General features: G+C 37.5%; 1 protein-coding gene across 7 annotated transcripts in view; it reads right to left on the bottom strand.

Annotated features, from left to right (window-relative positions):
- PCCA (propionyl-CoA carboxylase subunit alpha) overlaps positions 1 to 26,277 on the bottom strand; it is a 424,770-nt gene that overhangs the window by 176,195 nt on the left and 222,298 nt on the right. For all 7 annotated transcript variants that reach the window (XM_032246368.1, XM_032246373.1, XM_032246371.1 and 4 more), the window contains 2 exons: positions 23,387 to 23,497; positions 13,355 to 13,457 (listed from right to left, as the gene is read on the bottom strand). In XM_032246368.1, coding sequence (XP_032102259.1) covers positions 13,355 to 13,457; positions 23,387 to 23,497 — 214 coding nt within the window. The remainder of the gene's footprint in view (positions 1 to 13,354; positions 13,458 to 23,386; positions 23,498 to 26,277) is intronic.

Genomic DNA, 26,277 nt, shown 5'->3' with positions numbered 1-26,277 from the left:
GGTCAGGAGTTTGAGACCAGCCAGGACAATATGGTGAAACCCTGTCCCTACTAAAAATACAAAAATTAGCTGGGTGTGGTGGTGCATGCCTGTAATCCCAGCTACTTGGGAGGCTGAGCTTGCAGTGAGCTGAGATCATGCGGCCACACTCCAGCCTGGATGACAGAATGAGACGCCATCTCATAAAAGGAAACCAGGGAGTAAAAGCTGTAACTTTATGCAATTCAAATAGCATCAGAGCTGAAAACGGCCTCAATAATCATCCAACTCAACACTGCCATTTTTCAGGAGAGAAAACTGAATTAAAATCTGAAGCACTTTGCACAAAGGCCTGTAGCACCTGGAAACACAGCAGTGGAGCTGGATCCAGATCCTGACTCCTGACACCTGACACCTCGCTCAGTGCTTGTTTCATCCACTGCACCACGCCAACTGCTCTATCAATTCAATGCCATATGAGGGAGCCAAAAGAACCAAAGGTGACTCTGGTTTTCCTATCCTGAATCACTGAAAAGAGGAAATGCCATAAAAGCCATACAGAATTCAGTGTACGCATTTCCAGTATTTAAGGGACGTGGAGTACACATTTCACCCTGCAATGTCAGTGATCACTAGTGTAACATAACCTAATGTAAATTCATTCTCCAGATTTGTCATTCTAGCAGAGCAAGATTTTCCATCATATGTTAATTGACTAGAAGATATTAACATTGTACAGTCTTTGAAAACCACTTTTTCAAAGACTATAATGTGTTTTTTTAAAAAGACAGCCTTTTAAGTAGAATGGCCCATTTTTCTGGTAAAATCAAAATAAGACTAGACTATGTGTATACACAGAAAAAGGCCAGTCCTCAAAAAAGATGCTGGTATTTGTAATTTCCAGTTTCTCCCTCCCATTCTTTCTTGAACTCCCACCAATCCGAATTTAAGCCCCGCTTTCCACGTGCATCCCCTAAAACTGCTTGTTCAAAGGTCAGCGGTCATTCTTCATCCCATTTGACACACTGCAGTTGGACACTCCTTTCTTCCTGCTGCCCTTTCTTCATTTGGCTCCCCGAACCCCACCCAGGCCTAGTTTTCCGCCTATCTCCTTCTCAAGACTCCTGTGTTGAATCCTTCTCATCTTTCCAGCTTTCTCATATTGAAGAGTCTCAGGGCTCAGGCCTAGGACCCTACCCTCTCTGGCATCAAGCTTCCCCTTTTACTCCTTTATAGTAAGATCTTCTTGCAGGCAGGAAGATCTTGTTAGTACACATGTTGTTCAAGCTCTTATTTGCTCAAAACCTTGCAGTGGCTCCCCACTTCACTCACTGTAAGAGCAGGAGTCCTGTCGGGAGCCCATCTGACACAACGACATCTCCTATTCTACCGCTTGCTTACTCCTCTCCAACTGCATTCAGCAGACTAACATACTGAGCCTCATCCTTCGTGCCTTCTGAACCTCTTACTCTATGTGAGATGAAAACTGTATTGGTTTCAATCAGGGTTTCTGTTACGTACACCCAAACATCCCAAGTGAGTCAGGAGGTAACATAACTGCCCCTCTAGAAACAAGAGAAAAGTTACTATAATGGGGCATGCCTATAGTCCTGGCTACTCAGAAGGCTGAGGTGGGAGGACTGCTTGAGCCCAGGAGTCTGGGGCTGCAATGAGCTATGTTCATCCTACTGCACTCCAGACTGGGCAACATAATGACACTCTGTCTCTAATTAAAAAAAAAAAAAAAAAAAAAAGGCAGGGATATTCAAGTCAATAAATGAAAGTGATTCCACTGATTACCCATATGAAAAAATAAGGTCAGATCTTAATCTCGTATCATCATACATACTAAATTTGAAATGTGAGATATCATTGTAATAAAGGAAATCTCTAAAAGAACAGAAATAAAAATAAAATTAAATATATTATAAAATCTTAGGTAGAAGATTTTGCTTTTTAAGCACAAAAGCAAAATTAAAACCTACAAAGAAATAAAGTAAATATAAATAACATTAAAAACAAACTTTAATGGTGTCCCATTTGCTGGAATGTAACATAAAACATCTCATTATTTACTTCACTGAAGATAACTAGGCCCCGATTTTTTCTCTCTTGTCATATTTATGTATAGCTATTGGTTTAAAGAAGTAAAAATATGACTTCTTATTCTTGATGGTTTCCTTTTGTTTTATTCATGATACATTTACTTAGTTGAGTACTACAATATATTATAGGATTCTTTGTTTAAACTTCTTTATAACAAATGAGGTAAAGAATCTGGGTGTTGAAGCATAATTATAAAATAACAACGATTCTCATATAAAAAAAGAATATAGATTATTCTCATTTTATAGGTAAGCTTAAAGTAAGACACCTAAGGTCATATTACTAATAAGTGGTAGAGTTATGACTAAAATCCAGGCTTGTAACTCTGAATTCTAGTTTTTCCACCATGTCACCAAATGCATTCACATGTTTATACATATTATATGCTTTGATTCTAGGTCCCCACCAAATGTCATGTTGAATTGTAATCCCTAGTTTTGGGGGAGGGAACTGGTGCAAGGTGACTGGATTATGGGGGCAGATTTCCCCCTTGCTGTTATTGTGACAGCGAGTGAATTACCACAAAAAGATCTGGTTGTTTGCAAGTATGTAGCACCTCCCCTTATGTGTTCTCTCTCTCTCCTACCAGCCATGTGAAGATGTGCCTGTTTTCCCTTTACCTTCTGCCATGATTGTATAAGTTTCCTGAGTCCTCTCCAGCCATGCAGGACTGTGGTCAATTAAACCTCTTTTTTAATAAACTACCCAGTCTCAGGTATGCTTTTACAGACATATAAGAATGGACTAGGACAACATACCTATTTACATAGATGCAGGGGTGTGTGTTCATGTGTGCAAGTGCACCCACGTGAATGAGGAAGGCAGTGGGGAGAAGGAGAGAGAATATATACATAATTTGTGTGTATTTCTGTCTTGCCAACCTTCGAATTATAAATGAATACTAATTTTGGAGGACTAGGCTAGAATGTTTTACAAACACAGCAAGCTTATAAATCACAAAGAAGAAACCCACTTCATAATATACATATAAGTAAATTCCAAATGGATTAAAGAGGTAAATGTTGCAGGCTTTTCTAATTGTTTGCTTTAAAATAACTGATGAGAATTCTAAACATATCCTCCATATATTCTATGGAATGGCAAAATGGGTGAAGAAGAAAACAAACACAAGTCAACCAAATGTAATGAATTTACTGTATATCTGCAATGAAAGATGAGTTTATAAGATGCACAGGGTCAACATTTCTTTTCAAACATATTAAAATATATTTAACATATGAAAACAGATAATGCTGTCCATGGCCACTTCAGCATGGCTCAATCCTGAGAATTGACCTCTAAAAGGTAGTCAAAGCCTTACTCTGAGCCATGCCCCCTGCCTGATTCTTAAAATCTGCAAAGTAACAGGAATGCAAAGCGGCCCTCTTCTAGGGAAGGACAATTTAATCGCTGGATATTCCACTACCAAGAAAGCTGGCAGACTCAGCTCTAGAAATGGTGATCATTACAATGATAAGGCAAATAACTCAGCAGAAAGTAATAACTATGAAATTAGGAAGACTGAATGACAGAGAAGAAGGAAGGATAAAGGACAATCTGTCCAGCTACAAAAACCTAACAAAAGAAAGGAATAGATGAAGAAATAACAATAGGGAAAGGAGGAAGTAAAGAAGTTGAGAGAGGGCAGAACAGCATATTCACTAGTGTCTGAGATGTCTGGAACAACAGGTGGGGGGAACTCGAGCCAGGGTAAGTTACCCTGATTCTCAAGAAAGCTGAATCTAGATCCAAGAACAACATTTGGATCTAAGGAAAACAGACATTTTGAGCAAAAATAAATTAAAGATTATTAAAAATTATTAAAATGTTACCTTTACTATTGTTTCTTCCAATCATTACCAATTAGTGAAACAAATTATTACATTAAACTACAATGTCAACAAAATCATTTTAGTTTAAAAAAGCAAAGCGAGTGTTTAATATAAATAGCTTTTAATGATTCATTTCTAACCATACAAGTGTTTAAGAATAATTATTAAAAAGAAACCTTCATGGTAAGTCAGTAAAAAATTGAGTTCATCAAATTTATTTTCTAGTCATCCCAAGAAAAATTGCTATTGTTTCTGACATTAACTTTTCTTTTTTTCTAAAATGTACTGTTATCATTTTACTATCCAAATACTAGGGATATGTATTATTAATGTGTTTTTCCAAGTCATAAATGATGAAAGAGTGAAGCCCATAGAGAAATTGGGAAAATAAGATCAGCAGCCAAAAAAAGCAACACAAAGGAAGGGCTGTGGGCTACTGGTTTGGAAGGAAAAACATTTCATGAACACACCCATGACAGACCAATACGGAGCCACACCTGGAGGGTGACTCTTCAACTCCATTCCTGAGCCAATAATGAAAACATGACTCTGAAGCCAAAATGCGAAGGTTCAAACATCTTACATCAGCTTTCATGATGTAGGTGTCAAGGACCTCCTCAGTAAGCAGGCCAGAAACATAGCTTCACTTAGCCAAACAAGAGTACGCTTTGTTAAGAAGAAGAGTATATTTGCTAAATGTTAGAGCTCTGCTGTTATAGGTTGTAGCAATTTTACAATAAACTGATAATACTAAATAAGTGATAACTTTTTTTTTAACAGAAAATAAACTCACCAAAAATGAACAATTGCTTGTTGTACAGAAAATAAATGTAAAATTATCTGGATAAGTGAACTTGCAGCCTACATGCTTCATAAATACATATTTTGTTTCTAATTTCTAAAAGATAGTGAGTTCAAAAATAACATACTTAAATTTTTTAATGTAACAATTATCACATTTACAATTTTAGCTAGAAATTAGCAAAAGACAAATATAAAGTAAGATTGATTCTTAACCTCCACTTTATAAAGCAATTGCCCTAAATTTTTCAACAATCTCTAAGGAATGTTAGTGTTTAAACTATCCGTAGCACTACATATCATAATATACTCTGTGTTTCCCAAAAGCATTCATTGGAATATTAATATCTCAAAGAGCTTTTAGTAAAAAGGTTTTCACAAGAAAAAAAGAGTTTAGTTAGGTAAGATTACAACTATATCCGGCTATTAGAGTTTACCAATGCATTTTAGTACATAGGCATACCTTATTTCCTTCACTGACATCTTAAACACCTCAACGTCATCCATGAGGATTGGAATCTAGTTCTTCAAAACTCCTGTATTTTCCCCATTGAAGCACAAATGTTTTTAATGGGATCTAGAATGGTGAATCCGTCCCAGAAAGTTTTCAATTTGCCTTGTCCAGATCCATCATAGGAATCACTATCTATGGCAGCTATCACCTTGTAAAATGTATTTCTTAAATAATAAGACTTGAAGATCAAAATGACTCCCTAATCCATGAGCTACAGAATGAACGCTGTATTAGCAAGCATGAAAACAACACTAATCTCCTTGTGCCATCAGAGCTCTTGGGTAATCAGGTGTACTAACAATCAGCAGCAATCATTTGAAAAAAAATTTTTTTCTGCGAAGTAGGTCTCAACACTAGAGTCAAAATAAACAGAATAATGCGGTAAACATATATTTTGTCACCCAGGCTTTGTTGTTCCATTTCTAGTGTACAGGCAGAGCAGATTTAGTATAATTCTTAAAGGACCTAGGGTTTTTGGAATGGTAAATGGGCACTGGCTTCTACTTCAAGTCATCAATTGCATTAGCCCCTACCAAGAGAGACAGATGCTACTCTGAAGCTATGAAGCCAGGCACTGATCTTTCCTCTCTAGCTATGAAAATCTGAGATGGCATCTTCTTTCAATAGAAGGCTGTCATATTTACATGGAAAATCTACTGTTTAGTGTAGCCACCTTCATCGATGATCCTAGTGAGATCTGCTGGATAACTTGCTGCAGCTTCTACGTGAGCACTTGCAGCTTCCCCTGCACTTTTATGTTATGGGGACAGCTTCTTTCCTTACATCTCATGAACCAAGCTCTGCTAGCTTTAAGCTTTTCTTCTGCAGCTTCCTCACCTCTCTCGGCCTTCACAGAATTGAAGAGAGTTAGGGCCTTGCTTTAGATTAGGCTTTCACTTAAGGGAATGTTGTGGCTGGTTTAATCTTCTATCCAGACTTATACAACTTTTTCCATATCAGCAATCTGTTTCACTTTCTTATTTGTGTGTTCACTGGAATAGCACTTTAATTTCCTTCAAGAGCTTTTCGTTTTCATTTGCAACTTGGCTAACCACTTGGCACAAGAGGCTTAGCATGTCTTGGCTTTCAACATGCCTTCTTCACTAAGCTTAATCACTTCTACCTTTTGATTTAAAGTGAAAGATGTGCTACTTATTCCTTTCACTTGAAGACTTACAGGCCACTGTAAGGTTATTAATTAGTCTAACTTCAGTATATTGTATCTCAGGGAATACAGAGACCCAAGGAGAGCGAGAGAGACTAGAAATGGCTGGGTCAGTGAATCAGTCAGAACACATACAACATTTGTCAATTAAGTTCACCATCTTACATGTGCATGGTTTGTGGCACCCCAAAACAATTACAATTGGAACATCAAAGATCACTAATCCCAGATCAGCCAAACAGATTATGATAATAATGACAAAGTCTGAAATGTTGTGAGAATTATCAAAATGTGACACAGAGACACTTAGTGAACACATGCTGTTGGAAAAGCAGCACAGAAAGACTTGCTCAATGCAGGGTTGCCATAAACCTTCAATCTGTCAAAAATGCAATATCGGAGAAGTGCAATAAAGCAAAGGACAATAAAATGAGGTGTGCCTGTATGACAGTCTTTAAAAGGTTTCTAACTCAACAAGGGATTTTCCAAGTTTATTTAAACACAGAGACATTTTCTTTAGTAATGTATTTTAATACCTCCCCCAACTACTGTGCTGTGGGGCACATATTAAGAAACACAGCTGAAGCCTAAAACTGTGTGCATTTGATTACTACAAAAAAAAAAAATCATGGGATTAATGAGTATAAAAGCACGCTGCAAGCATTTCCTAATGGACTCAAAGGGGCATATATATTATTATTAAAGAAGAAACAGTCAAAGGGATAGGAATATATCATACTGCTAACTCCCTAGGGGCTACAAGTATGGCTCTCGAGTATCTCAAACTCAGCTGCCTAAATGGAACTTCTCATATTTTCCTTTCAAAGCTGCTCTTGCACTTTTGTTATTACCACCATCCACCTGGTCTTCCAAGCCAGTAACCGGACTCCTTAATATCTGTTTCTACTAAAGTTTCAAATACAATTTATTTTTCATGTATCTTCCATCATCTTAAAACTTCTCATAATAGTCCCCACCTCTTTCGAGCCCTTTGTTGGTATCACATTTATACTTTCTAAAAATTGCATTAAGATATATTTTACATGTATAACATCTACACATTTTACTTTTTTATTATTATTTTTTGAGACAGGATCTCACTCTGTCACCCAGAGCGAGAGTGCAGTGGCGTGATCCTGGCTCACTGTAATCTATGCCTCCCAGGCTCAAGCAATTCTCATGCTTCAGCCTCCCAAATAGCTGGGACTATAGGCGTGCACCATCACACCTGGCTAATATTTTGCATTTTTAGTACAGACAGGGTTTTGCCATGTTGGCAGGCTGGTCTTGAACTTCTGGCCTCATGTGATCAGCCTGCCTTGGCCTCCCAAAGTGTGGGACTACAGGTGTGAGCCACTGCACCTGGCCAATAACATCTGTACATTTTAACTGTACAGTCTCATGAGATTGTAAAACGTTTATTTGGTTTCTCAGCCTTTTGGCTAAGATCAAGTGAGATTGTAATACATTTATATAGTTGTGCATTCATCACCACAACCCAGTTTTAGAACAACAAAACTCATGAGCAGTCAATCTTGCTCCCATAGGTGGACCCAGAGAGCCACTTGATCTTTTTTTGTTCTTTATCCTTTTGGCCTTTTCTAGAAATTTTAAATAAATGAAGTCATGCATTACATAGTTTTCTTTATCTGGTTTCTATCTCTTCACATGTTATTTCTGAGATTTATACACATTAGTGAATGTAGCTGTTTATTCTTTGTTACTGCTAAATAAGCTCATGGTATGGATATGCCACTTTTTATTTATCCACTCACTACTTGATGTACATTATTCTAGTCAATGTGTAGTGATATAGATTTGTGATTTTAATTTGTTTTTCTACTGGCTGATTTTATTTTTAAATTGTATGAATTAATTACACATTATAGAAACAAGTCTTTTATCACATTTATGTCTTCAAATAAAATTCTGCTATTTTCGGTATATTTTGTTTTAAAATTGTCTCGATGCTATCTTTTGAAGAACAAAAGTCTTTAAATTTTATAAAGTCCAATTTATCAAATTTATCTTTTATTTATGATTTTTGTGTCATATTGCAAATATTTTTTCCCATTTTATTTTAGAATTTTAATAGTTTTAGCTCTTAAATTTAAGTCTATGATTCATTTTGTGTTCATTTTTGTGAATGATATGAGAAAAGGGTCAATGTTCATTTTTAAAAAATACGGCCAGGCGTGGCGGCCATGCCTATAATCCCAACACTTTGGGAGGTTGAGGCGGGCAGGTCACCTGAGGTCAAAAGTTTGGGACCAGCCTGACCAATATGGTGAAACCCTGTCTCTACTAAAACTATAAAAATTAGCCAGGCATGGTGGCATGCGCCTGAAATACCAACTACTCGAGAGGCTGAAGCAGGAGAATCGCTTGAACTCAGGAGGTGGAGGTTGCAATGAGCCGAGATCACGCCATTGCACTCTGGCCTTGGCAACAAGAGCAAAACTCTGTCTCATTCATAAATAAATTAATTAATTAATGCATAAGCATATAACCGAGTGCCAAAAAAAAGCAAAAACAGCTTGCTAAAAGGAGAAATAATGATTAACAATTATTGTTGGGGATTTAAATATTCCTTTTATAGTATAATACTGAAAGAAAACTAGTCAGAGGCTATCACTTGAAGACCATTATCAGCCAACTTGAACTAATTGACATTTGCAGAGTGCTGCACCCAAGACACAATTACAAAAAAAAGGGTCTATACACTACAGTATCAAAATGAATCAAATACTTAGGAATGCGTGTAATAAAATATAAGACCTGTACCTTGAAAACTACAAAATATTACTAAAATTTAAGAAGACCTAAATAAATCGTAATATATATAAACATTAATTGACTAGGAAAGTCAATATTGTTAAAATGGCAAATTGTTAAAATGACACAATCTTGGCTCACTGCAACCTCCGCCTCCCGGGTTCAAGCGATTTTCATGCCTCGGACCCCCGAGTAGCAAGGATTACAGATATGCACCACCATGCCTGGTTAATTTTGTATTTTTAGTAGAGATGGGGTTTCTCCAGGTTGATCAGGCTGGTCTCGAACTCCCAACCTCAGGTGATCTGCCCACCTCGGCGTCCCAAAGTGCTGGGATTGCAAGTGTAAGCCATCTCGCCTGGCCTATTATAACTTCCTCATGTATTGATCCTTTTATTATTATGACAAAGACCTCATTTCTGAGTGAAAGTCAGCAGAAAAACAAATGTACAATAATACTAACAAAGACTTGGATATTGGAACTGTCAGATAAACAACATAAAATAAGGTGAATACTGTAAAATAAGCCAGGCATAGTGGCTCACACTTGTAATCTCAATGCTTTGGGAGGCCAAGGTAAGAGGATTACTTGAGGCTAGGAGCTCAAGACTGGCCTGGGTCATATAATGAGGCCCCAGTTTGTACAAAAATAAAAAAATAATAAAAATTAGCTGGGCATGGTGGTGCATGCTTATTGTCCTAGCTACTCAGGAGGCTTAGGCAGGAGGATCACTTAAGCCCAGGTATATGAGGCTGTGGTAAGCTATGACTGCACCACTGTACCACAGCCACAGTAACAGAGTGAGATTTCCTCTTAATTAAAAAAATTTTTAAAATTAAAAAATAAATAAGAACATGTAATATATTTAATGAAATAAAAGACAAGACTAAAATTTTTTAAAAGAACATAAGACTATAACAATCAACCAGGAAGACAGAAAAAAAAATCAACATAGAAATATTAAAAATGAAAAACATAATAATTGAAATAAGATGCAAAATTAACAAAATAACAATTTATACCAAGCACAGCCAAAGAGAGCCCTAATGACCTAGAATGAGGGCTAGAAATCTATGGCCCGCAGGCCATCACCCTTCATTTTTAAATACAGTCTCACTGGAACACAGCCACACTCGTCCCTTTCATGTAACTTACAGCTACTTTTGCACTACAACAGCAGAGTAGTCATGATGAAAACCATGTGAACTGTAAGTCTAAAGTGTTTATCATCGAGTCCTTTACGAAAACATTTACCATCCGAGTACGCTGGCTCAAGTCTGTAATCCCAGCACTTTGGGAGGCCAAAGCTGGCGGACCAGACTGCTTGAGCTCAGGAGTTTGAAACTAGCCTGGACAACATGGTGTACAAAAAATACAGAAATTAGCCAGGCATGGTGGCCTGTAATCCCAGCTACCAGGGCGACTGAGGCGGGAGGAGCACTGTAGCCCAGGAATTCAAGGCTGCAATGGGTTATTACTGTGCCACTGCACTTCAGCCTGGGCGACAAAAGGAAATCTTTCTCTCTCCAAAAAAAAAAAAAAAAAAAAAAGAAAGAAAAGAAAAAGTAGTTTACAAACTCTCTGATAGAAAACAATCTGATGAAATCACACTGCAGGTAGCACCACAAGCAAAAGAAGGCAGGGAGTGCACTGGCAGAGAAGACGGAAAGACGGGAGTCATCTGAGTTACACACAAGCATCCCTTTGCTAAAACTGCACAGGTAAGGCTGGGCGTGTTGCCTCATGCCTGTAATCTCAGAACTTTGGGAGGCCCACATGGGTGGATCACCTGAAGTCAGGAGTCCAACACCAGCCTGGTCAACATGGTGAAACCCCATCTCTACTAAAAACACAAAAAAATTTAAGCAGACTTGGTGGTGCATGCCTGTACTCCCAGCTACTTGGGAGACTAAGGCAGGAGAATCACTTGAACCTGGGAGATGGAAGCTGCAGTGAGCCAAGATCACACCACTACACTCCAGTCTGGGCAACAGAGACTCCATTTCAAAAAACAAAAACTATACAGGTAAGAAGTGGATAAGTGTGATTGCACATTTTACCTTAAAAAATTAACAAATGGCGGAAAATGTGGAGTGTGTAGAGGTAACGATGAAACAAAGAAGATAGATTTTTTACGGTTGTTGCAGCTGGATAATGAGTGCATGGGTGTTCAATATACTGCTGTTTATCTTGTACGAGTAATTTAAACTATATTCCCAGGATGACTCTAATTATGCAAAGTGTGTTACATGTATGTATATAAAAATACACACACACACTCACACACACACACACATACTTCGAAGGGACTCTACCAAAATGTTAAAAGTAATTATTAAAGAATTATAGGATTATAGTTCATTTTCATTCTTCATCTTTTTAAGCCCTTTCCAGATTCTTCCATATAGTAAGGCAGCACTCTCTGAAAATAACTTGCATACATTTCTTAAAAATCAAACCAGTCATATTTAGCTACACTCAGAACTTCTGAAATAATCAAGGTTCAAATAACATCTGAAGGCAAAGGAATAGGATATGAATACTACATTTGTCAAAAGAATAATAAAAAATATGGAATTCAGGTTTTAAAACCAAAGCAACGTTCTCTCCTGCACACATATCCCTCCAGACAAATGTTGTCCAACAGAACTTGAGGGAAATATACCTGCCATGACGGAAAGGCTCATTGAGTCGCCCAATTCAGTAGCTGCTAACCACGTGTGGCTATGGAGCAGATAAAATGTGGCCACAGTTCAAGTGACTTTGAAAAGGGTTTTCCATTTACTTTAATCCTAATTGCCATACATGGCTAGTGCCTCCCATACTAGACAGGACAACTGTCAGGGGGAAAAAAACCAACCAAACAAGCAGATTCATGGTTCTACTGACCATTCTCCTCCTCCTTCCAGTCATTCAGTAATTTACCAATATTCTATAACCTCTCATCTCTCCCTGGTAGCTACCAAATCGTAACTTTTAAAAAGATGCACTTTAAGCTTCCTATTCTTTCTAGATAAAGAGAATAAGTGAAGAGTACCAACTGTGCTGAGATTTTCGGAATAAAACCTCATTAGCCACTAAGATGCAGCCTAAATCTAATTTAGTTTCTCCTCTACTTAATTCTTCAGAGGTAATTTGAGTTTCTGATTTGAGCTTTTCAGAGCTAGTTGATCACCTTCCATCTTTTTTTCTTTTGTTTATTCTTTGTTCTTCCTCTTCTTAAAAAGTAAAATGGAAAAGAAATTGAAGTAACAATTTATCAACAGAATGATTCCTTTAAAAGGATTGTTCTAGCAAGTAAACACACATTCATAATAAATAATCCTCTCTCTAGAAGCACCAGTGGCGTTGAGGTTTTGTTTCTACTTATCCTGATATAAAGCATGTTCCCCTTCTACCCGGGTCACTAGGAAGCTAAAAGGCACACCTGTGGCTCACAAATGACTAACTCAACCTGGTGTTAATTCCTTCTTCTGTCTTCACTAGTTTCTGATATATATATTCATGCACTTTTTTTTTTTTTTTTGAGACAGAGTCTTGCTCTGTGCCCAGGCTGGAGTGCAGTTGCGCGATCTCAGCTCACTACAACCTCCACCTCCCAGGTTCGAGCAGTTCTCTGCCTCAGCTCCCGAGTAGCTGGGATTACAGATGCCCACCACCACACCCAGCCAATTTTTGTATTTTTAGTAAAGACGGGGTTTCACCATCTTGGCCAGGCTGGTCTTGAACTCCTGACCTCATGATCCACCTGCCTCAGCCTCCCAAAGTGCTGGGATTACAGGTTTGAGCCACCGCGCCTGGCCTGATACATATTTTTAACTGCCCTTAGATTCATTCTTACATTTTAATATGCTTCTGCAAACATTCTTCAAGATAAATAAATAAAACAGAAATCATAAACACAAACTACTCGAACAGATTTCCCATCGGATTTCAGAATATCTTCTTATGTCCAAATTAAAGGTGCCAAGGTCCTTTTATCCCTTCTGAATTTAAAATCTTGTTTGAACAAAATATAAGTAATACCATATTTATACAGTGTGACTTTATTATACTTCTCCAAAGTCCCATAAGATCTCTAGAACTGAGATCAGCCACATCTTTTATTAGTTATTTCCTATGGAGGCTGGATTATCAATATTGTTCTGCTAATTTATGCTATTTTAAATGGTCTACCGTACCTTGAATGTTCTTTAAAATATTGTGCTCTTAACTGGAATGCCACAAACAATGATGATGCTATTGCCAGTAACTGGTTCTTCTCACTCTTGGTTAACATGTGTCCTGAGGGAAATAAATCGACCAATCGATCAATCAATCATATATGTTAACATCTGTGCTTCTATCCTACAGAATTACTAGTCATTCAAACAAGTATTTCATAGGGCATCTACTATGCAGCTAGGACTGTACTAGGCACTGGGGTGTGCGGATATTGTGGGAGCAAGACCATTCAAATAAGAAGAAAATCCTGTTCACAGGAAGTTTATATTGGGAAAGAAGATAAAGAAGATATTAAACAGATGCACAGAAAAAAAAAAAATTACAAAAAAAAAAAAAAAAAAAAACCCCAAAACTATCCACACAGAGATCTCCCAGAAAAGCGTAAGCTCCTCACATCTGCTTATCTCCGTCCCTCCCCAGCCCAGCTTCCCTGCTGAGGAAAGCGAGGATAGCGTGCATGAAGCCCCAGCCCCAGGAGAAAAGGAGAGCAGCTAGTCAAGGACACAGACGAGGCCATGCTTTCTAGTGCGAAGATCCAAAGAATATCACACCGGGATTCTTCCGCCTCTCTGCATGCAGTCAGGGCTTGAATCCCCATCAACCAACCAATTTCTCTCTACTCCTCTCACTTACACTCTCTTCCTCCCATTATACAGCTAGACCTGGGGCAGTGGGCTGGCCATGAAGGCCTGGGGTGAGTGACTGATTGAAGAATTTGTATAATTCTTCAAGAAGAAGGTTGTGAGTCAAGGCAGGATTCAAATACTCCAGGGTCTATAGCTTAACATGTCCCTTGACAGCTGTGTAACCTCACCACAAATCTAAAACTATTTATTTACCACAGTAGGACTACCTACAGACAGTAGAGTATTAAATAGGACAATATGAGCAACTCCAGTGCTGGCTCATCAGCCATAAAGTGCTACTTTTACAATCGATCCTCCATGGATTCAAACAACTGCAGGCTGAAAATATTTGAGAAAAAAGAAATGTATGGTTGTGTCTGTACTGAACACATACAGGCTTCTTTTTCTTGTCATTATTCCCAAAGCAATACAATGTAAAAATGATTAATTTTGTATTTACATTGTATTAAGCATTGTAAGTAATCTAGAGATGACTTAAAGTACAGGGAGGTTATATGCAAATACGATACCATTTTGTATCAGGGACTTGAGCTTCTGTGGATTTTTGTATCTGAAAGGGTCCTAGAACCAATCACCCACAGATACCAAGAAACAGATGTACAATTCAAAAAAAGAAAAATACTAGTTGCCTAAACTTATTTGGAAGAAATGAAGTAATTTAAACATTATGTCTAAAAATTAATCAAAATATAAATAAGACTAAAAATATTCAAAATTAAGATACACTTTCAATATCTACAGCACAATTTTCCATGGGGAGGTAATCTATCCGCTCCCTGAAGGGCAGAGAGAGCACAAGTAATCTATCCCTCTTTGAGACAAGCCTAGGTATTACATAAAACATAATACAAATATGGGATCTACCCACTGGTTCTGGGAATTCAATACTAGATCCTCACGAAGGCCTAATAAACTACACTCTTACGGGCACTGGAAAGTTCCTCATTTTCCCCTGACACCTAAGCAGTGATGAAAACATCCCATATGATTATATAATAAATTACCCTATATGAGAAGTATTACAAAAATTTGGTCTCAGTCTTGTCAAAATATATAGTTGAGAAGAACAGTTCTCATAGCGTGACCTGCCAACAACTGGGAGTACCCAGGAGTTCTTCCAAGGTCAAGTGATTTTCTTAATGCTACTAAAATGTATTTGCTTTTTTAACTCTCGTTTTCTCAAGAGTATAGTGCAGAGGTTCCCAGATGCAAGGGACACATGTTGTGTGATGACATCATTGCTCTCGTGTCAACACATAATGGATGTATTACCATTACTTTCAGATCAAACAAATAAATAAATATTTTCAAGTTCCTCAGTTTTAATTTATAATATGGCAAATATAATCACAAATACATAATCCCAAAAGCTCTCTGGAGTGTAAAAAGAACGAGTGCTTCTCAAACCTCACTGAACGTCAGAATCACCTGGATTAAAGGTGCTGCGGGTACTTCACCGGCAGACTGACTGGTAGAGGGAATGAGGGCAGGTAATAATCTGCATTTCTAACAAGCTCCAGGGTGATGCTGACGCTGCCAGTCAGCAGATCTCACTTTGAATACGACTGTTCTAGACCCATATTTATCAAACAGTGTAAAGAAACTAGTAGTTCATGAAGCCAGTTTAATGTGTCATGTCCAGCAAAACAAATTATCAGAGCACTTTAAACACAGGATTTTACATGAAAATGTTGTGTGTGTTTGTATGTGTGCATACTAAGTCAGAATGTAAAATGTATTTCTCATGGTGGTTCACAATAAAAGTCCTTTAAAGGTCACCTCTTTAGATACGTATGTACAGTATATGCACGTCGTCAGCAACAGAAGAGGCAGCACATTAGGGGAACTCACTCACTGCAAGATACTCAATCAGTATTTCATCTGGTGTAACCAACTATTAGTGCACAGACTCAGGCAGTATCGAGAGAAGTCTCCCAAATAAAATAGACCATTGCTCATCACATCTCCCAGGCAAACTGATAGAATGCACATCAACTGCAACCATTTTACTGATATTCCACTTCAAGAGGGGGTGTACTCAGTTCCAATAGGCTCTGTATAAGAAGTCTGATCATAACTGACCTATTCTTACAACAGTTCTAGCATTTTGCTACTCCTGATCACGGACCACAGAGGCCTTGACCTCTGCAAGTTCCCCTGTGGCCTGATACTAAGTAAGGCATGTCTTCCCTGGCTCTGACCTTAGCTTCCTTTGAAAGGTCTCCACTGTTTGCCCTCTGGGGGTGGTGTACCGGCTTGGTGTTGAGTCAGACACACTGGCACTGCATTCTCGGCTCGTAAGCTAAGGTGAATGTACCTCATTCCCTTTTCTGAGAAGGTTCTAATCTATAAAACCCTGCATGGCTGCCATGAGGGGAGCTGAGATTGCATGCTGACTGCTAACCTGCTGGAATGTAAGTCCCAGGAAGGCAGCTCCTTTTTCTGTTTACCGATGAATCCTATGCACCTAGAACTTGGGGGCACAGTATGTACTTAAAAACTCTCCAATTCTTCCTGCTCCTTTTTGCGAGTGTGAATATAAATGAGTGCTGCATCTGACACTTGGTTTCCTCTCTTCCCCAGTCCTGACAGAGAAGGCTGAGAGCATGCTGCTGGGTGTGTGAGGAATACAGGCGGTGAGGAGGGAGGGGGACTGAGAGCTCCAGCCCCGCACATGGAACACACACGGCCTCAAGCACTCGTCAGAGGAGCAAGTCACTTCTACTTGTTTTAAGTCTAGGGGGAGTCCTAGGGCTTTCTCAAACCCAGCCTTGGAGCATTCACAGCATTCAAGCTTAGAGCCTCTACCGTGATGTCAATGAGGCTGGGTATAGCGGGCTCTTCAGTGAAGAAATGGCTGGAAAAAGCTGCAGCTCTAGGTTTTAAAAGCCTTAGGCTTTTTGACAGTTTTACCTCTATTCCCAGAGCCTAACAACCTTTGACCCAATAGGCTCTGCAAGTATTTGTGACTGAAAGGAGAAAAACTTCCCAGTCACAAGTAACTCTTACCTTCTTAAACTTTTGGGAGGATAATTTCAAGCTAAAGTCCCAACCCCTAAACAATGTTTATTATCTCCCCTCCTTGTCCATTAAGCCACTAATTACTGGAGTTCAAAATCATGTAGTAGCACCTACAAGTTTTGTGACATGCCACTATAACCCTCACGCTGCTAGCCACCCTCACTGGTATGACAGTTTTCAAGAAGCCTGATCTGTGTAGTGGTTTTAGGTCTACCATTTATTTTTAACAGCTATGTGTTGGTTCCCGTTATAGTGCTTCTTGTTTTGTTTGTTTTGAGATGGAGTTTCACTCTTGTTGCTCACGCTGGAGTGCAATGACGCGATCTTGGCTCACGGCAACCTCTGCCTCCCTCGTTCAAGTGATTCTCCTGCCTCGGCCTCCAGGGTAGCTGGGATTACAAGCATGGGCCACCACGCCCGGATAATTTTGTATTTTTAGTAGAGATAGGGTTTCCCCATGTTGGTCAGGCTGGTCTCGAACTCCTGACCTCAGGTGATCGGCCCACCTCAGCCTCCCAAAGTGCTGGGATTACAGACGTGAGCCACCATGCCCAGCTGTAGTGTTGTATTAAATAATGCGGACAGAGGTCCTGATTCTGAGCCAGGCCAGTTCTCTCTTTGTGGGCTATGACTTTGTTGACCATTAGCAGCTTCATCTTTAGGGTAATGTGGCTAGACTATTTTGTTGGGGAATCTTTAGGTAATCTCACTAAGGGGTTAGATTTTTCAAGAATCTTCTACTTTCATGTCTGTAAATACCTGTTTGCCTGCCAGTACCCTGCGAACCAACTGAGGAACGAAGGCTGGGACAGGGGGTGTTACCACATTTAGTATGTCCATGTTCCCTCAATCCTTTGTCCAACTGTACCTGGTGTCCCCTGGTTTTTATCCTCTGCAGAGAAGAATCTGAAAGTTTTTACCAGGATGAGGGAAACAGAGTTGACTTACTCTGAAGAGTGAGGGACGTGATATGGAGAAAATTTTACAGAGATTTTAGGCCAACAGTGATACCTTTAGGAATTTCCAAGGGTACCAGGAGCTCATAATTATTGAGACTTCTGAAGGGTTTCACAGTGGTCATGAGCTACTTCTCAGTTTCTCCCATTTTCAGCTTAGGATTCAACTTTCTTAGGTTACTAAGTCAGTTAAGAATCATCTTTCAGCTTTTCATTTTACCAAATGCTATTTGCTTTCTTTTTCCTGGTGGGCTTTTGTCTTTAAACAACTCAAGTTAGTGGATTTGAGGGTAGGGAAAATTTTGTATATTTTTAAGCTATCGTCTTATCTCAAAACTGGTTAATACTTTCTTTAGCAATTTCCTCAAAAGGAGTATATATGGTAAAATAGTTCTGAATCCTTATTTAAATGAAAACAGCTTTGTTTATATTGATGAAGATATCTTAGCTGGGTATACTACTCTTGAGTCAAATTCTTTCCTATGTAGCAGATACTCTTCTAAGATTCTAACTTCCAGTTTACAGAGTATCTACATGACCTGACTGTACATTCCTTGCATCTTCTTTCTTTTCTTCTAGAAGCTTTAAAAAAGTGTTTGTTTTTTATATGCCTAGTGGAGTTATTTTTTAAATTAACCCTGTCTGAATGTCAGTTAGTCTTTCCAGTAATACTTTAAGGCTTTCTTAAGAACAGTGAGGGAAAAAAATCTCCTCTATTGTTTCTTTAAAAATTATCCTTCCTTATTTCCATTTTTCTTTTCATGAAACTCCTGGTATGCATTTATATGTAAAATCTTCTGGATCTTCCCTCCATATCTCTTATCATTTTCTACATGATTTCATTCTCTTTACCTTTTTGCTACATATTTTGAGATACTTCTATTTATTCCTTTGAGTCCCTAATTTGGATCTTAGTAGTGACCATCCTACCTTCTACTTTGACTGCTGAATTGTTTTATTTTGAAAAATGACAGTTTTTTAGTTCATTAAGTCTTTCTCCTCTAATTCTCTCTCTCTCTCTCTCTCTCTCTCTCTCTATATATATATATATATATATATATACACAAAATGTATATATATACACACATATATGTAATGTGTATGTATAAATATATATTATTTTTTTCTTTTTTTGGAATCAGAGTCTCACTCTGTTGCCCAGGCTGGAGTGCAGTGGTGTGATCTTGGCTCACTGCAACCTCTGCCTCCTGGGTTCAAGCAATTCTCTTGCCTCAGTCTCCCGAGTAGCTGGGATTACAGGCATGTACCACCATACCTGGCTAATTTTTGTATTTTTAGTAGAGACGGGATTTCACCATGTTGGCCAGGCTGGTCTCGAACTCCTGACCTCAAATGATCCACCTGCCTTGGCCTCCCAAAGTGCTGGGATTACAGGCGTGAATCACCGCACCCAGCCTAATTCAATATTTTTAAGTGTTCTTCCTATTTTTCAGTAAGCATAGTCATCTGCCTCCTATACCAGTAGCTATAAAACTGAGCACCACCTATCCTCAGTGAGTCTTCTAGGTCTTCCTCCCTAGATGAATAATCCTTTTCATTTTTACACCAGGGACTCTGCTCAATATGCAGGCCAAAAAGTTAGGCAGTGGTTTACTGGTAAATGCTTAACAAACAACTGGAGTGTGGGGGAAGGAAAAAAGCCCCAGGGTGCAACCAGTTTCCTTACAGTAAATTTTCTTCATGGCTAATTTCAAACTACCAACTTCAAAGAGGATGGCTTATGAAGATGTGCACACGTGGCTCTCTCAAGCCAGGATGGCAGCCCAGCTCCCATGGAGAGAGTTCCTGGAGAGATATTCCAATAGTCTAAATGTTACCTCATCCTTAAAGCCATTCCAGATTCCCTCAAATGGAACTGGGTTTTTTGTTTTTGTTTTTGCTCTGCTCTGAAGATACTTTGCTCACATCTTTACCAGGCACTTATTTTACCCTGTCCTGTAATGTAGTTGGCGCTTTACGTGATTATTTCTCTCATGATGTCAGTTCATTAAGGGTGGGTAAAATATACTATCCATCTTTGATTTTCTTCCAGAGCCTATACCAATTACTTGTTGAGGAATTTAATGATTGAATTCAGTCCAAATATCACAGTGGTACTTTTAAAAGCGTAGAAATACTTGACTAAATTCAGTGGAAAAAAAAGAGAAGTATACTTAATTATATATTTTTTGTGTTGAATCATATTTTTACCAGGAGATCTGTAACTTCTTAAAAGAAAGAGATAATTCTGATAATTTATTTTGATGGGGCTTGAGGTTGAATTATAGGAAGGTATCAGAGAAATAAGCCCATAATGTTTAATAGAGGCCAAATGAAATTATAGTTCTTAAAATGTCTTCTTCCTCTTTTTCCATTTATTTTTCAGAATCAAGGGAAAATGCTTTTCAACATCCACATCTAAAGAGCTGACAAGAATAATTTCTCATGTATCCTATTTTTTTAATTTTAGAAGCAATCATTTCAAAGTTTAAGAATCTCTACTAAAACTGTCTTAGCTAAAAATCCAAATAAATTTGGGGTAATAAACATATACAATAGAAAATTTCAATGCAGTCATAAAAATAGGTGTTTGCCTGTGAATAGTGCCTAGGATAGCTGGACAGATGGGAAGCAGATGGGGAACCCCAAAGGGACGAAATGACCTGGCCCCAAACATATGGAGAGGATCCTGGATTAACTGTAGTTACCACTTCCTGCAGTCTCCTGGGCACATATATCAAACAGTCAAAGACAATACAGTTTAATATATCTAAGAGCTGATCTGGGGGAAAAATGGAGAATGAGAAATACAGCAATCTGAAGAAGAAGAATGAGAGACAGTGACCATTCAAGGAAGAACGAACTGACATGAAAATAACATGAGAAAATAAAATAAGATGTAGACATTAAGAATGGCAAATATAGAAGAGCAGTTCTTAAGTATAGACGCAATATAACAACATACAGCATACCCTGATTGGAAATATTTGTGATTTGTGAATTTGAATCCTACCATAACTCAAAGACTTCTCAAACAGGAATTGAAAACCCTTGGTTCAATTCCTGGTATTATTATTTTATTTTACTGGTCATTTAGCTGTACTGAATATCTCTGAGCGCTAGTTTCCTCACATGTAAAATGAAGGCTGCAACTAAATAATTGCTAAAAACAATGTATGACAATTTTAAAAATTGTGTTCCTATCTGGTCTAAGCATAAAAAACAAAATTATGGTGTCTAAGCTAATAATTCCTTAACAAAAAAGAAATGTAATATGTTATATGCATCACAGAAAACTGCAATATTTAAGTTTAAGTATATTTCTGAGTTTGAAGGGGATCCCTTGTCTAGAGAATTTGGGACATTCTCTGTTGTTAAATGTACAGCACGTAGTAATCAACCCTGATTAGAAAATTTAAATGCCCCATTTTCTTCTCCTCTGGGATATTTTATCGTACTTACATATATAGAGACTCTCTTATAAATGTGTACATGTGTGTGTATATATATATAAATACGCACACATGCATATGTTTGTTCTAAAGGTACTCTGTAGTTTTTCCCTGTTTTCTCCTTCTGCCCACCGTTTCCTGTCATATCACCATCACAGAATTAGCCAGGCAGACATAAAAACATGGTAGCCCTAAGCCCAATTCAAAATGTACTACAACTTAATTAAAATTTTAGGAAGGACAAGAAACTAAATATTAGAATCAAATAGAATGAACTGGTTATCTGGATACTTGTGTAAATGATTAAAAATATCCAAAGCAGAGGTTTGGTGCAGTGGCTCATGCCTCTAATCCCAGCACTTTGGGGGACCAAGGTGGGCAAATCACGAGGCCAGGAGTTCAAGACCAGCCTGGCCAACACAGTGAAACCCTATCTCTACTAAGAATACACAAATTAGCCGGGCATGGTGGCGGGCACCTGTAATCCCAGCTACTCTTGAGGCTGAGGCAGAAGAACCGCTTGAAAATGGAAGGTGGAGGTTGCAGTGAGCCAAGATCGTACCACTGCACTCCACCCAGCCTGGGCAAAAGAGCGAAACTCTGTCTCAAAAAGAAAAAAAAAAAATCCTTTCTCATCAATACTATGGGTAAGTTTGGTTTTTTTTTTTTTTTGTTTGTTTTGTTTTTTTCATAAATTCAACAAAGACTTAGTATCTATTATGTTTTGTGCTAGGGATAAAATGAAAAGCAGTTACCTAAGGGGTACTTAGCCTCAGTAAACCAACAAATATTAAGAATAATCACAAAAGTATACAACTACTATCTTGGTTGTATTTTATTTTGTATTTTTTTAAAAACTCAAAAGTTTAGAAAAAACAACCTATTAAATCATTAGTTTTTGTTTTAAGATCCCAAATTACAAACATTCTTCATTTGCCTTAACACTAATAATAAAACTCTGTAACACTAAAATTTTAAAAGAATATTCAAATCAGTTATCTCTGTTTGGTCTTATGAAAACTCTGTATTGTAAATTCTGAGTTGAAAAAGGCTTTATAAATGCACTCAGTAACTCAGTGACATCAAGCTAACCTGAATCTATATATAACTCCTAATATGAATGTGAGTCATTTTATATTAAAACACTTAAATGGAGATAAAGAACACTTAACCTTTATACATCACTAGTTCATTAAAAATGTATATAGAGGCATTCACTTGAATAACATTTCTATTAGGTCTCATCTAAATCTTGTTTATCGCTCAATATCTTATGTTACCTATGTTTTAAATGCTCACTAAAGGGTTTTCTCTATCTCTCACTTGATGAGCCATTTTTCTACTACCCGGAAACACTCACTGACAACTTTGCAGTGTTAAATTTCACATTGCACTCATTACTTCATTCAAAACTTCATTTTTCAGAATAAAGATCATCTTCTTAGATTTTCAATAATAGAACTAGAACCTGGTTTTCTGAAATTTTCAGTACTATTTTCATAAATATATCTTTAAAAAAATCACTTTAGAAGAGCTCCTTATACACTCACCTCAGTAGAAAACACAAATATGATTTGATTTTCAGAAACCAGAAAATCAGGTAGGCCAATGATCTAGCTACATGTTTTGCTCCAAAACACTGGACTCATAGAACATTCCACATAGTTGAATTTTGCACTCCACAAAACTGCAGATTATCACACTCATGAGTTACCTATAAATCTCAAAATTGTGAATGTAAACAGTCTTGGGTGCTCTAAAAATGCTAATTAAGTATAATAAGCATTTTATAATTAAATATAATTTATAATAATAAGCCAAAAAGCCTTAATTTCAAAATAGAATAAAATCATGTATTACAATACAGTATAAAAATAACTTTAACACACTAAAATATTTTAAAACATACATACCTTTAAAGCCATCAGGATACACGTCAGAGAGAAATTTAGTGCTGATGTCTCCTTTTACAAAGCGTGAGTTGATTATCACCTCTCGAAGTAATGCAATATTATGTGTAACACCTAAAAGTAAAACGACATCAAATTGAAGAACAATGAATCAGTGAAAAATTGAATTCTGATAATCTGGAGAAATTTATCATCATTGTTCTATGATCTAGCAGAAACCATTCAAGATTACTTATTTCCTTGACTTCTATTAAAAACAAAAAAAATCTGAAATTGTGGTATCAACAAAACACTAAATATAAACTTAAGAAGCCTGGTATTGCCAAGTCAAGTCAAATCAATGGGCTGCAAAAGTAATTGTGGTTTTGGGCCGTGAATTTTAATCATTAAAACGAGGCTCAACACATCTTTATTAATCAAAAAAGGAACCATTACATAAACTCATTTTTGTCAATGAGAAATAAATTTGTTTATTCCTGCAGTATAAAAATCCATGCTTCGGGATTCCACGAACTCTTAGAGAGCATTTTTCACACCCTGCCGGTTGTGGAAGTGTTTTCCCTGCAAAAAGTTGTTGAGATGCTTGGAGTGGTGGTCGGTTGGCAAGAGGGCAAGTGAATATGGCAGATGAGGCAAAACTTCAAAGCCCAATTTATTCAACTTTTAAGTGTTGGTTGTGTGACATGTGGTTAGGTGTTGTTGTGGCAAAGAATTGGGCCCTTTCTCTTGACCAATGCCAACTGCAGGCATTATGGTTTTTGGTGTATCTCGTTGATTTGCTGAACATACTTCTCATATGTAATGGTTTCGCCAAGATTCAGAAAGCTGTAGTGGATCAGGCCAGCAGCAGACCACCAAACAGCGACTGTGACCTTTTTTTGGTGCAAGTTTGGCTTTGGGAAGTGCTTTGGCACTTCTTCTTGGTCCAATCATTGAGGTGATCATTGCTGGTTGTTGAATAAAATCCACTTTTTATCGCACGTCACAATCCAAGGAATGGGTCATTGTTGTTGTGTAGAATAAGAGAAAACAACACTTCAAAATGATGTTTTTTTTTTTTTAATTTACAGTCAGCTCATAAGGCACCCAGTTATGGAGCCTTCCAATTTGCTTCAAATGCCAAACAACCATAGAATGGTCGACGTTGAGTTCTTTGGCAACTTCTCATGTAGTTATGAAAGGATCAGCTTCAATGATTGCTTGCAATTGGTCATTGTCAACTTCTGATGGCCAGCCACTAAGCTCCTCATCTTCAAGGTTCTCATCTCCTCTGCAAAACTTCTTGAACCATCACTGCACTGTACATTCATTAGCAGTTCTTGGGCCAAATGCATTGTTGATGCTGCAAGTTGTCTCTGCTGCTTTACAACCCATTTTGAACTCAAGTAAGAAAACTTTGCGTTTTGTCTAACATCATTTCCATACTCTAAAATAAATATAAAATAAACTGCAAGTAATGTCATTAGCAAAAAAACAAAGCAATAAATGGTGCACTGAAATGATGTATAACATAACCACATTTATTTAATAATGTATACCAATATCAAATGGCAAGTTTCAGCAATGCAAAAACTGGAATTATGTTTGCACCAACCTAATAAATGTCCTTTCAATAAATTGCACAAGAACAACTAGCTAACCATTTGGGCAAAAAAAAAAAAAAAAAAAAATTAACCTCAACCCTAACAATATAAACAAAAAGTTAACTCCAAATGGATCACAAACCTAAAGCTATTTTAATAACTATAGAAGAAAATAAAGAGGAAAAATCTGTTACCTTGACATGGGCAACAGATTCTTATTCCTAGTACACAAAAACCATGAACTATAAAAATATTGACAAACTGTACTTCATCAAAATTTAAGTCTGCTCCTCAAAAGATGCAATTAAAAAATTAAATGGCAAAGTACAAACTGAGACAAAATATTCATGTTAAATATTGCTATTATTATTACTTGAAGCAGGGTCTCACTCTACTGCCCAGGTCAGAGTGCAGTGATGCAACGTTGATTCACTGAAGCCTCATCCTTCCAGGCTCAGCGATCCTCCTGCCTCAGCCTCCCAAGTAGCTGGACCACAGGCACATACCACTATGCCCAGCTAATTTTCATATTTTTTGTAGAGACACATTTTTGCTGGTCCCCAGACTTGTCTCAAACTCCTGGCTCAAGTGATCCACTCACCTTGGCCTCCCAAAGTACTAGGACTACAGGCATAAGCCACCATGTCTGGCCCACATTACATATATTGGACAAGGAAGTTGAATCTAGAAATATGTAAAGAACACTTACAACACAATTATAAAACAAAAAACAAACCAAGTTAAAAAAAAAAAAAAAAACACAGTCAAAATGTCCACTAAGCACAGGAAAAATGGTTCAATGTCATTATTGTTAAAGAAATACAACAAGATGTCCCCAGTGAAACAATTTACATGGCCGAAGTGAAAAGACAGGACATGGAACAAGAAGAATTGTCACACGCTTTGGTGGAAATATAAAATGATACACGCACTATGGAACAGTTTGGCAGTTTCTGGAAAAGTTAAACAAATACTCACTGATTCAGACAACTCACTCCTACGTATTAAGTCAAGTTAAATAAAAACATATGTCTATACAAATACTTATACACAAAGGTTAATAACAGTTTTATTTACTATAATCAAAACCTGGAAACAATTTAAATCTCCACCAACAGGGAAATGCATTAACAAAATCGGGCTTGTCCATACAATGGAATTTTATGTCACACACACACACAGAGTCAATAACACGAAATAACAAGGATGGACCTAAAAATAATTATGCTGAGTTAAAGAAGCATGACCAAAAATAATGCATAATAATGGATATGTCCATTAATATGAAATTTTAGGAAATGCAAACCAGTC

This window comes from Sapajus apella, unplaced genomic scaffold, assembly GCF_009761245.1.
Source record: "Sapajus apella isolate SASKATOON/1434 unplaced genomic scaffold, GSC_monkey_1.0 scaffold60, whole genome shotgun sequence".
In the NCBI taxonomy this organism is placed as follows: Eukaryota; Metazoa; Chordata; class Mammalia; order Primates; family Cebidae; genus Sapajus; species Sapajus apella.
The sequence above is the reverse complement of the archived record's forward strand: the minus strand, read 5'-3'. Positions and strand labels throughout refer to the sequence as shown.